This window comes from Pleurodeles waltl, chromosome 9 (genome assembly GCF_031143425.1).
Source record: "Pleurodeles waltl isolate 20211129_DDA chromosome 9, aPleWal1.hap1.20221129, whole genome shotgun sequence".
NCBI lineage: Eukaryota > Metazoa > Chordata > Amphibia > Caudata > Salamandridae > Pleurodeles > Pleurodeles waltl.
In genome coordinates, this window is record NC_090448.1 from 890,385,746 (window position 1) to 890,398,671 (window position 12,926).

At 39.2% G+C, this 12,926-nt stretch overlaps 1 protein-coding gene across 1 annotated transcript in view; it reads right to left on the reverse strand.

Annotated features, from left to right (window-relative positions):
• Positions 1-6,294: 6,294 nt before the first annotated feature.
• Positions 6,295-12,926, reverse strand: part of PRIMA1 (proline rich membrane anchor 1) — a 558,838-nt gene continuing 552,206 nt past the window's right edge. The window contains exon 5 of the mRNA XM_069208228.1: positions 6,295-10,763. Within this exon, the coding sequence (XP_069064329.1) occupies positions 10,667-10,763 (97 nt within the window). The 3' untranslated portion in view covers positions 6,295-10,666. The remainder of the gene's footprint in view (positions 10,764-12,926) is intronic.

Genomic DNA, 12,926 nt, shown 5'->3' on the forward strand with positions numbered 1-12,926 from the left:
TTCTTTCCTCACAGGCAAAGTGATGCGGTGATTTCCAGGCACGCAGCCCTGGTTCCTTACTGCAGTGCAAATTGATTCCCAGGGATGATGTGTGGAAAATCCAAACATGCTGTGATGATGAAACAGGCACTGCATCAGTTCTGCAGGTGTTAAATCGGGTTTTTGAGCTGCAGGACAGTTGCTGCTTTGATTCTGCAGGCATTGCATTGATTTTTTTTGGTGCAGTGTTTTTTTTCCTCTCAGGTGAAGTCTCTGATGGCCCTAAGATTTCTTGACAGGAGGCCAGCTGACACGCCCTTGGAGAACACTTGTGGCAGGAAGGCAAAGTCCTTCCACCAGGGTCAGGGAGCAGCAAGCAGCAGTGCAACAAGCAGGACAGCCGTCTGTCCAGAAAAGAGGTCCAGCTGAGTCCTTAGGGCAGCACTGCAGACCTTCTGACAGAGTCCAGTTACAGGTTCAGAAGTGTCTAATTTGAAGGGGTCACAGACCCAGTATATGTACCCAAATGTGCCTTTGAAGTGGAAGAAACAACAAAGCGTGGTTTTGAAGTGCACCAGTTCCCCTTTCAACCTAACCCTGTCTTCCAGGAGATCTGTTGGGGGTTATTAATCCTTTATGTGGGGTCAGGCCACAGGACTTTGAGGTGTAAGTAAGTGAGAGCTCATCCACCCTTCCTGCCCTGGAAGACCCATCAGTATGCAGATGAATGCAGATGCAGCTGAGTGTCTTGTGTTTATGGCTGTCTGGGTGGAATGCACAGGGGAGCTGTCAACTAATACAGACCAGATGTGGATTGGAGACAGGTGAAAGGTACAGAGAGCAGTAAGTAAAGAGAAATGCCTACTTTTTAAACGTGGCATTCTAAAATGGTAATGTAAAATCCAACTTCACCAGTAAGCAGGATTTCTCACTACCATTTAACAATACCAAACATGACATTACCACTCCTTTCAGGCTAGAAATTACCATTTAAAAGTATATAAGGGAATTTCCAAAGCTGGCCTCTGAGAGGAGCAGGATTCAAAGTGAAATACGTCTTTGGGGGTATTTCACTACCAGGATATGTAAAACTTACAAGTACATGACCTGCCTTTTACTTACATAACACCCTGCCCTAAAGGCTACCTATGGTCTACCTTAGGGATGACTTATGTATTAAAAATGGAGTTTAAGGCTTGGCAAATAGTTTTAAATGCCAAGCCGAAGTGGCAGTGAAACTGCACACACAGGCCTTGCAATGGCAGGCCTGAGACATGGCTAAGGGGCTACGTGTGTGGCTGGCACAAGAAGTGCTGCAGGCTCACTAGTACCATTTAATTCATAGGCCCTGTGCACATATAGTGCACTTTACTAGGGATTTATAGGTAAATGAAAAATGCCTATTGGGTAGGAGCCAATGTTACTATATTTAGGGAGAGAGCACATGCAACTTTACCACTGGTTAGCAGTGGTAAAGTGCCCAGAGTATATATGTATTTTTTTTAAAAGTCCCAAATTCAGAAAATAGAAGCACTCACTCAGTGGTCAGTGTCCAAACCAATATTTTTCCCTGATAACGCGATTTAAGAGCAAGGTAGTTTTATGGCCAAAACATGTTATTGGGAATAAACATGGTTTGGACACTGGTCACTGAGTGAGCGCTTCTATTTTCTGCATTTGGGACTTGAAAAAAAATATATATATATATATAAATATATGTATGTGTAGAGAGAGAGTGCGATAGCTCTATAACAGATATAGATATCTATATATTCATCTTTCAGGCATATATAGCTTTCAGGCAGCAATAAAATGGCAAGATAACTCTTGTGATTATGTTTCTGCTAGAGAAAGAGATTGGACTTTTGTCTATTGGCAGTTTTTACACCTTAAATTAGCGCAGAACGTTTATATGCCTGCAGCAAAGAACAGATCTGTATTTTATGAGAATAGCTGAGTGGATTTGTAAAGCCAGCTGTTACCTTTACTTTAAAACATATGAAATGTATATTTTAGAGGGGCTATGGAGAGATAAAGGGCTCTTTTGCTGGGTGGTAGTGAGGGATATCCTGGAGGATGTCATGGGAGAGAGAGTGCCAAAAATTATTGTGGCACTGGGCGCCACCAGCGCTAAAGGCTGTGATGAAAGGCATGTGACAAGGTGAAGTAATAGTATGTCTTTTGTTTTGTTCTTTTGTGTCTTTAGAGAACCTGATGATTGATTGAAGAAGCGAAGGTAAGGCGATTGACATTTACTGTTGCACATATCACACACACACACACCAGCAATTTTATGAACAACATATCTGCCTCCTACATAGGCTAGTGTGTAGGATGGACAGTTTAGCCAGTAGCAGAGTTGGCATCTTGTTGGATGACTGCTGTTTAAGCCCTCACTTTGGTTTTGGAGGACAGCCCTGTGACAGGATAAGAGACTGAGACAGCAAATACTGAGACAGCATTTCGGGGAGACGACAATGGAGCAGAATCTGGGAGTGGTTTTTCAGTCAGTGGAGTTCCATCTGACAACGCTTCTTCCAGTGATTCTGAGGGAGACGATGAGGACAGTCATGATGTGCCTTTGCAAGCACAGTCTGTGAAGCAGGACAACAGCAGGTTAGCAGCATGGACACTAGGCTCAAGCACACCAGTGGGGTAACGTTTTTATTGGGACAAGTTGGGGAACGCTAGGTGGTAAGAAGTTTGTGGATCCCTGTAAATTACTGTAGTTTACCTCACAGGTATTCAAGGAAAAATAGTGTTTTTATTCAACTTTTCATCATTGAGGGATATTCTGGGTAAAATAAAACATTGGAGAAGCCACACAAGCAATACCTCCCTGGACTCTCCTTGATGGTTACTTTTCAGAAATGTCTGGGTTTGATAGGTATCCCAATCCCAGCACTAATTACTACATCCACCTTAGTTATCATTAACGCCACATTATGTTTTGGGCACTTCCCTGTAACAGGCACTAGGCCTACCCACACAAGTCCAGTATCATTTTTATCAGGAGAGGTGGAGAAGTGCTGGGTAGAAGGAAGTTTGTGACTCTCTTCAGATTCCAGAACTTTCCATCAAAAAAAATGAGGAAAATATGTTTTTTTAGTTAAAGTTTGAGGTTCGCAAGAGATTCTGGCTACAAATGTGGTGCAAGCAATGTCAGCCCTCTCTGCATAACCGTGGGTGTCTAGTTTTAAAAAATGTACAGGTTGCTAGGTTTTCCTTGCTGCCGGCTGAGCTAGGGTTCAAAATATCGAGCTACCCACTTTGGAAAAAGGTTCAGTTGTTGGTGGAAACATGCGCTGTGTCCATATTGCTTTTTGGGCAGTTTCCTGCCTCAGGCACTTGGCCTACCCACGCAAGTGTGGTACCATTTATATTGTGAAACCTGGAGGGGTGCAGGGTGGAAGTAAGTTTGTGGCTCCCTGCAGAATCCAGAACTTTCCATCACAGAAATGTGAGGAAAATAAGGGCCTCAATTACAAGGAACTGGTGCATCGGCTCCGATGAGTCAGTTTCTTTGCATCACCCTGCGCCCCCGTAACGGCACCATGGTAGTGCTGTATTTATAATACAGTGCACCATGGCACTTGTTAGCACAACTGCATCAACATTTTTGACACAATTGTGGCGCTTTTACAGGACTAGCGACAAACATTTTTATTTTAGTCCAGCAAAGCGCAGGTAGGCCCATTGAAAAGATCTAGAGTCAGTTGAACACCTGCCTTAGGCAGGTGTTAAAGAATGATGCTAGAATGGCGCAGTGAAATCTTGTAGATTTCACTCCACCATTTTTTGGGCCTCCTTGCTGCGAAACTCCTCCCTTGCATACATTATACCTAGCACAAGTATAATGTGATGCATGGGTTTACAAACTGGCACAATGGTGACATTGCACCAATTTGTAAATACAGAGCAGGGTGGTGTCTGTTTTGCACAGCCATAACATTTTTTTAAAATGACGCTGCGGTGGCGCAATGGGCTTGTAAATGAGCCCTATGGTCTTGCAAGAAATTCTGGGTAAAAAAAGTGTGGTAAAAGCCATGCGAGTCAGCCCACTTTGGATACCTCTAGGTGTCTAGTTTTCAAAAATGTGCAGGTTGGCTAGACTTCCCTAGGTGCCAATTTTCAGTGGAAAAATGTGCTGCTTCCATGTTGTGTTTTGGGCCATTTCCTATTGCAGGCACTAGGCCTACCCACACAAGCAAGGTACCATTTTTATTGTGAGATTTGTGGGAGCAGAGGGTAGTAGAAACATTTGTTATTACCTATTGGTTTTCACTGCATGTGTGCCTTTCAAATGTAAGCCAGTGTATAAGAAAGATGACATTTTAAAAAATACCCTTCAAATCATACGCTAGTATGGTTACCCACAAGTTCAGAGATGTAGAAATAACAACTGCTCCTAAACTCTATACCTCGTGCCCATTTCAGAAATATATAAGTCTCCTTGCTACCCATTTTTCACTCTCCCTATTTCACTGCAAGATTTCAATGAAAAACCACTTTACAGTGCACTTTAGTTATTGGCTCTTGGTACCTTATATTTAATTAACAATACACAATACACTATAAAACAAAGAACTGCCTCTGTCACATCACAGTATTGGCAGAATAAGAGAGTTAAAGTGAAGCTCTAACATATAGAGAAATAATAATTAATATAAAAAGTGTTCACTTATATATTATTAGTAGTCCTAAAGAAGGAATACCCACACAGATTTGTACATTCATCAACATCATATATACTTTGATAAAGTAAAATAGTTTCTACTTTCATTACAATTATTGAATTACAGTACAAATCATAGATTAGATTGCATTATCACTGAAATGTATAGTTAAATTAGGGCCAATAGAATGTATGAAGCTGCTCTCAAAGATTAAGGCTGTCATTATGACACTGACGGTCTACAGACCGCCAGGGTCGCAGTGAAGGTCTGACCGCCGATAAAGCGGTGGTCAGACCACTTTGGCAGCAGTCAGACCACCACATTATGACCGTGGTGGTTCAGCCACTGGGCCACCAGCACCACCAGTTTCCCTCCACTGGGTGGACTGGCGGTGCTAGCGGTCCTAATCCACCAGAGCAGAGTAGCATGCAGCGCCAACCTGGGGATTATGACCCCCCCCTCCACCACCTTTTACATGGTGGTTGCTCTGCCATGTAAAAACAGGTGGAAACAGGGTGCAGAGGGGCCCTGCACTATGCTTGCACTTGGCATGTGCAGAGCAGGATCCCCCATGGACATATGTCGCGCTTTTCATTGTCTGCTTTGCAGACTGTGAAAATCGCAACGGGTGCTGTTGCACCCTATGCACCTCAACATTGCCACTGGCTCAATTATAAGCCAGCCTCAATGTTGTGGGCTGTTCCCTGCTGGGCCAGTGAGTGAAAACACCGTTTCCGCTTGCAGACCCAGTGGGGAACTTGTAATGGGCCCTGTGGGACGGCGGCCACAATGGCAGCAACCTGACCGCAGGAGTTTGGCGGCCGGGCTTTCCACCTGCCAAACTCAAAATTACCCCCTAGGATTTATGTTGCACTGGTGTCAAAGAAGGCTGCATATTATTACCATTACCTTTCTTTCTTAAATACTATAGACCTCTCCAGGGTTCATGCCATCAGTATGCTTGTAACCCCCAAATCTTTTAAAGGAACAAATGTCAGCTTTACTTTAAGCAGATCATGTTGAAGTGTGTGATCTTTCTTCTATGACCTACCAGAGAGGCTGAAAATGCAAAATATCAACAGCTTAGAAATTATCTTAGTATCCAAAACTGAAAATGTTGGTGGGAATCATGATGTAATTGCAGCTGGTATTTAAATGGTGTAAGGCTTGAGGGGGTGAAGTATAGGAACTTGAGCATTTATTTGACTAGACTGCTATAAAAATGTTAAAACAAAATCTTGCTGAAATAATCTTGAAACTGGGTCATTTTGATCAGTAATGCTTGTATGCTGCTCCTTCTAAAAGTGCATATCCAAATAATCTGTTCCTGGTCCTTGTTTACGGAGCCTCTCAGCAGTTTCTCCACCCAGTGCAAAGCATATATTTGAATGTTGGGTGCTCAGGCCAGCTGGAGTTGGGAGGCTATCTCATCTGCTTTCCATTATTTTCATGAGGGCTAATTCTCTACACTGGGTATTCTTTTTTTAGTGTTGTGTTATTAGGCTGCTTAGGGGAAGAGGGTCTGCCTGCTAGAGTTCCTAAACATCTATAATTTAAGTGTTCATTTTTTCTATTGATTGTTCTTACCTTCATTGTACTATAAGCTAAAAGCTAGAGAAATAGCTCAGAGGATGTTTTAAAGGACATTTTTATTTAAAATAAGAAAAAATATGCATGGTGCTTCTTTACACATAGTATTCGACAATATGCATATGCATCATGTTTGTTTTTGGTACAGAAGATGCTTACTGCGCAATACCCATATATTCATTTCAAATAATATACATTAATGGCTTTTTAGGAAACAGGAAGCCAATATTATTCATACAATAATTTTCTCTGTATTTGTTGAACTACTGTTACAGTTCTGCTATAAACAATAAGAATCTTAATATGTACATGTGGCACACAGTCAAAAAGGCAAATCTTAAAATATTTACATTCATGCATTAGACATTTTAATATATTCCTACAGTTTAAGTAATATGCTTTGTACAGATGCAAACTGTATTGTAAAGAGCTTATGTTCCTATATTTGTAAAGCACACATCAATATGCTTCTCTTAGAAGTCTGTTTTTGCTGCTTCTAAATTGGAAAGTTGATGCTCTCTAATTCTGCAACCAAAGCAAGTGATATTCACTTTAACAATCATCAGATGGCGGTGAAGGAGGTCAGTGAAAGGTATGTTTTCCTTCCTATCCACATAGGTACATTTAACAGTGATCTCTTAGTTAGCTACTGTAGAAAAGCATTATTAAAATAAAGTCTGTGATTACTAAAAAAAAAATTATATTGGTGAAGAAGCCAACATCACATTAGACCAAGAAGACACTGCAGTTAATTTCATGTATCTTGTTTCTCCAAAATGTTTGCATGTTTGTCCCCAGAATAAGTAGTAATGATCCAACAAGAACTAATGATAATTGCATTGATAAGAATGATAATAATTATAATAACAATAATTATAAGATAGGTGTTATTGTCACTGTTATTTGCATTAATTAACTTAATAATTCTGAAAATATGAGTAGTAGAAATAAAATGATTTTAAATGCCACTACTAAAACCAGCGTTAGTATGTATGTAAACCATTAAAAAAGCATTGCTTTTGTAACTATGACCATTTTAATTACTATTTCTGATAATGGCCAAAAAAAGTATATTATTACTACAATTATTACATTGTTGATAATTATTATTGTTAGCATCGTTACCAATTCCTACATTACTACTCAAAATAAAAATGATAATAACGTGCATAAATCATGCTTAGTAACTTCGGGCTTCTACATCCTTAGCAACATTCATTATCCAGTCATCAGTGCTAAGTAAAATGATCCTAGAAGAATGAGAGTCTTAAAGATGTGAGTCTTTAGGTTGCACACTGATCTGTGAAGCAGGAGCCTTTTTCTGCTAGACTCATTTACAATGCATAATCCTCTGTTAATCTCTGTCGGGTCACCAGAGAATACGCCAATAAGAGTGGATCTTCGTCTGCATATTCTGTCTCTCAGAGTTTCCTTTGCACATGGAACAAATCAAGTGGATACATAAGCTCCTTTTGTAAGTTGGAGCTTTACATTTAATCAAAACTGCTGCAAAGCAGTGAAAAAAGACAGACCGTGTTTGGAAGGATTTTACTCATTGACCTCTTTCAGATCAAGTGTGCATTTCTTGTTACTTTCAAACTGTAGTTTGTGAGATTTATCTCTGGGTTTGTTGAGTAATAAACGTACATAATAATTTGCATAAAGGGGTCAAAAAAGCATGTCTCAGCAGAACAAGAAAAAAGATCCTTGGTAAAAACAACGTGGCGAGAGGTTTTGTTGTAAATGCTATCCTGTAAATGAGGTGGTGGTTTATGAAATAACTTAGCTATACATAGATCACTTTTCTAATAAAACTTATCGCATGGTATGCATTTTACTTCGAAATTTAGCACAAAGTGCTGAGGCACCATTAGGGAGGTATAGTTAAATATGATGTTCCTACACCTTGCCAATGTATGTATGGAAAAAGCCCAGAATAGGCTGTGTTGCCTTTTGCCATGTATTTATGTACACGTTTATTTGTCACTTAAGGACTAGCGTAACTATTTGCCTCATGCATAAAATATGTTCTCTATAGAAAGAGGACATATACATAGAGTCCATGTTTATTCAGCAAATATGTTAGATAGATATATGTACTTTGGACATACTGAAAGCGTGGATATTTACAACTAAATGCAGGGAAATCAATTCACTTAGTGGGTTGTGACAGTTGCCAAAAAAGGAAAATAGACGATGTTTCGGTGTATTATAAATCTCATATACAAGGGCAGGACGTTAAACATATAATCACATTGTGTCAAAAAGTTAAAATAAGAAAACAGATATTGTCTGCGTGTAATGCTAAAGATGAAGTGTTGGATGTTTGTTGTCCAAGATTCTAATTCAAATGTCATTGTTGTGTTGTGAAGTGTGCAAAATTACATACATTTTTATGGGCGTTATCATAAAAGAACGAAGTGCAACCACAGTCAATTAAACATGCCTCTACGAGGTATTTCTAGGGAGGAGGGGAAAAACATACTAAAATGTTTAAATTGCGGGGCAGGGCATGCACCTCTTCTACATTCGAAAACTTTCTCATCACATGCAGCCAGCCTCAAACCACGAACTATAATATATAATAGTGCATTATGTACATACAGACAGACTTAGGAGAAGGAAATATGTACTATTTCAGCCAACTATGTTAAGAGCTTTCTAGAAAACAAATGCTCTAAATCAACCATGTCATGTCACTTTGTGACTAAAAGTCCACAACATTTGCAATATTATTACACTGATATTTGGGGAACTAGATTTGTATGTCATCATTGAGTTAGTATGCACCATTATCCGTCCCGAACAGTAAATAGCGTCTATTCTATTCCCTTTGCTTGCACAAGCTCTAATGCTCTTTACTTGACAATGTAGCCTTATCCACTTTTAGTTTTCCACAAGTTGAACATATTGTGCACCCTTTTAGATCTGTGGAGTAGTACATATTAAGATGACTGAACGAAAAGCTGAAGAGGCAGGATTAGCTCACAAGTTTCCAAACAACGGTGGTATAGCAGCATTTTCGCTTGTAATGGGATACAGATAAATACATGTACATTATGAACAAAGTCATTGAGTAGTAAAGTTATATAAAATTTAAACTTTTGAGATGCAGATATACTGACACTACGAAGGTGTAATTATTTGAACCACAGTCTGCAGAAGATGCTCAAAGATACAGGTATTAAATATGGCAGCCCCAACAATGACAGCTCTCTCCTTGTACATTTAAAACAAGTTTCATGATAAACAAAAGAACAGAGACTAGCCTCATGTGGGAATAGAACGCGGCGGAGAGAACTGGCCTCATTCTTCCTGGGGTGAGTATTTGCTTTCACCCGAAGTTCCAAGTGGAATGGATTTGATGAAAACCCGACTTAGCTTGGACTGAAGTATGTCTTACCGAGGAACGTCACAAAACCACCGTAGAGAATTTGGCACAATTGGCAGTTCCTGTGTAGAAAAGGCCTGGGTATGACACTCGAAGTTTTTCCCTCCTCTGCTCTTGAAGTCTTTTCCTTTTTGTCTGATGTTTCGACCCGTTGGGCACAGGGAGAACGTTGGTTCTCATTGTTGCTGACCCTTAAACATAGCTAAGTAGAGACAGTCACCCAATGTGTAAATAAAATACCCTTCAAGAGGGAGAACCATGTTCAGGTATTTTGTAAAGATAATAAACACTGGATGCTACAAAGAAGATCTGAGTTTCTTTTAAAGCTACAAATTAAACTATAAGCAGTAAAAAAGATTTACTATGATGTAATAATGTTTAAAGCACCTTTAAAAACTATATTTATCCATATTATCCGCACCAATAACTAATGTTCGAACTTTTAATTCCTTCTCGAATAGTCGTCAGCCACTTGAAATTGCATAGTCATTAGACTGCAGGCCAATCTCTTGGGGTCCTTTTTTAACTGCATGCAGTTTTTTGGTTGCTTGGCATATAGCAGGAGACATCTCGACGAAAACCTGAAGCTGATATGGTGTAAATTATAAATGGACAAACAGAGCACGTGGATGCCTCCTCCACAAATTACATTTTTAAACAAGGGTGAAATAAAGCTGCTGCTCCGCTGATGGATCATCCTACAGTCCTACTTGGTTGGTTGGCGTTGGTCAGTCGAACAGAGAAGCTGGAAGCATCCTGAATTGGTTGCTTTTGACAGAAGCAGCATGCAGTGTTTTATACCCTCGTGAAATCTCCTCTCCGAGAAGCCTTGCTCTGTCAACAACCAACAAGGCTGAAGAGATGTGCACCATCCTCTTCTCATTAACAAATACGTCTGCAGTTATTTTCCTTTTCTTCCTAAATGAAGTTCTGGACCCGAAGCTCTTTGAATTTACCTATTTGGACTCCTCCCACGCACTGTGTAGAGCGATCAAACCTTTAACATTACACCCTTCTTGGCTTCTGAAGACTAGACGACCGTATTGTTAGCGTCCAATACTTTGCTTTGGGAGCTCATTGCGTACTCAGCTCGACTTGTTCCATTCTCTTCTTTCCGCAGTGGTTTCCTTGAGTAGAGTGTGATGAACAAAAAGAGAGAAAGGAGAAAAAAAACATTGCAGTTATTAACGGGAAATGGCAAAATATTACAAAAAGTGGTATTTTAGAAGACTTCAAAAAGATCACCTACACGTTACTTCTGTAAGGGCATGGAACTCAGAATAAACATGAATACATTTTTCATTCACCACTCAACATTTCAAGACATCAGAGTAATCATTTACAGCTTTATTTCAATAGAATCTGCAGCTTTGCTCAGAGATGGCTCATGTATTCCGTTTGTAGCATGCTCATGTGAAGCAAGGATAGTTTCACATTGAAGCAGATGCATGATTTCTTAACAAAGAAAATATATGTGTGTATGTGGTATTTGTATATTTGTATATTGTATTAAACCTTTGTACAGATGACTGTGCGCTTGAATACAGGACTCCAGTGGGCAGAAGATGCAAGGGAAATCTGTGATAAGCTCATAAAACAGAAAGTGAAATCAGCGTGAAACTAGTCCACAAGCCCCCAAACAGTCGAATTGCCATTGTTCAGTTTCTGATGGTGGTTGCAGGTGGTGGCCATCCATCGATATTTATATGTGGAGATCAGAACTAATTGTTTCATCCTCAGGTTTTGACCCAGAGAAAGAAAGGCAGAAAAGGAAAAAATGAGTGTACAAACGTAACCTTGTCTTTTTGTTGCTTTAACATCAATGTTCCCTTGCACCTTTCTATCACAATGAGCACTGATATACTTTTTATTCAAGTATGAATGTTGTTTTCGTATTAACTTGAAGTGCCCTTTTTCTTTCATATGCTAGTAAGCCTAGAAGCTATTTTATTCAAGGTAATACACAGGCACTTTTCTTGCCTCAAACATTAAAGCATACCCTTGCATTTCATATTGACAACCAGAAGCACAATTTTAAGAAATGAGTGGGGTCAGCAGTGAGTTGATGTATTGTATGTCAAATATTTTGTGCTAAAACAACACATCCATTGATTTCTATGATTTCTACTTTAAAAAATCATATCTTTGCTTGTGTATGTTAGATTTTTGTTGTTTTGGTCTTGTTTGATTTGGATAAATATGAGCTATTATTTTGAAACTGAGCTGTATTCCTTTTGTGGTGTTTTCACTGTGTTACTGTGTGTTGGTACAAATAATTTATACATTGCCTCTGAGATAAGCCTGACTGCTTGTGCCAAGTTATCTGAGCTGTGTATCTCCCTTACCCTGACTAGAGTGAGGGTTCCTACTTGAACCGGGTGAAAACTGATTGCCAACTAGAGACTCAATTTCTAACATAAGATTATATATTTTGCAGACAATTGTGAGTGAAATGTTTTCTTTAATGTTTATTTTGTAACAAGTCTCTGCACCTTCTGTTTTTCATTAATTTGCTCTGCACTGCACAGTCACACTTAATGTACTTGTTGAGTATTGATATAATATGTAGACATACAATATTTTTATTGTTTTTGGATGAAAAGGTTCCTTTTGTGTTTTGTTTCCAGGTTTCTATTTGTTTTGGTATTGACCATGTTTTGTTTGCCCTTAACTGTCTGTATTGACTTATTACATCTTTTCCCTCCACTGGAATGGGCCAATTATTTTTTGTATTTCTTTGATAGGATGGCCTATAGTGTTTAGCCTACCTTAGAGAAAAATTCATGTGCTACACATGTAACACAGTAGGAAACAACAATACAGGTATATATATATATATATATAGACATATATTAAACATAATCCGATGTAGGGGTCAGGGATTATTACAAAATCATGTGTTGTTCATGGAAAACAATGGAAGTCAAAACATTATTATTAGATTAAGGAATCTGAGACTAGTAGCAAAGTGCACTCTTCATTATAAAAAGAGCATCAAGGGTAGGCCTTTTGGCAGGATCTGAACCCATGTGTCTTTTCGGGGTCAGTCAGAGTTACTCCCATTAGACCATGTAAAAAAAACTTGATCCAGAGATCCAAGTCCAAATTTGCAGACAAATATCCAAAATACTCAGGTGGACGTGCTGAAATCCTTCATAGGAGAAAGCAGAGAAGTCTTCATACCTTTATCTGTTTCAATTCTCTTCTAAAGTGGATTGACAAGCCAAATTAAAGGCAAACCACAGACTGTGTGTGGTAAAGAAATCCTTGGTTTACAACAGATCTCTTCT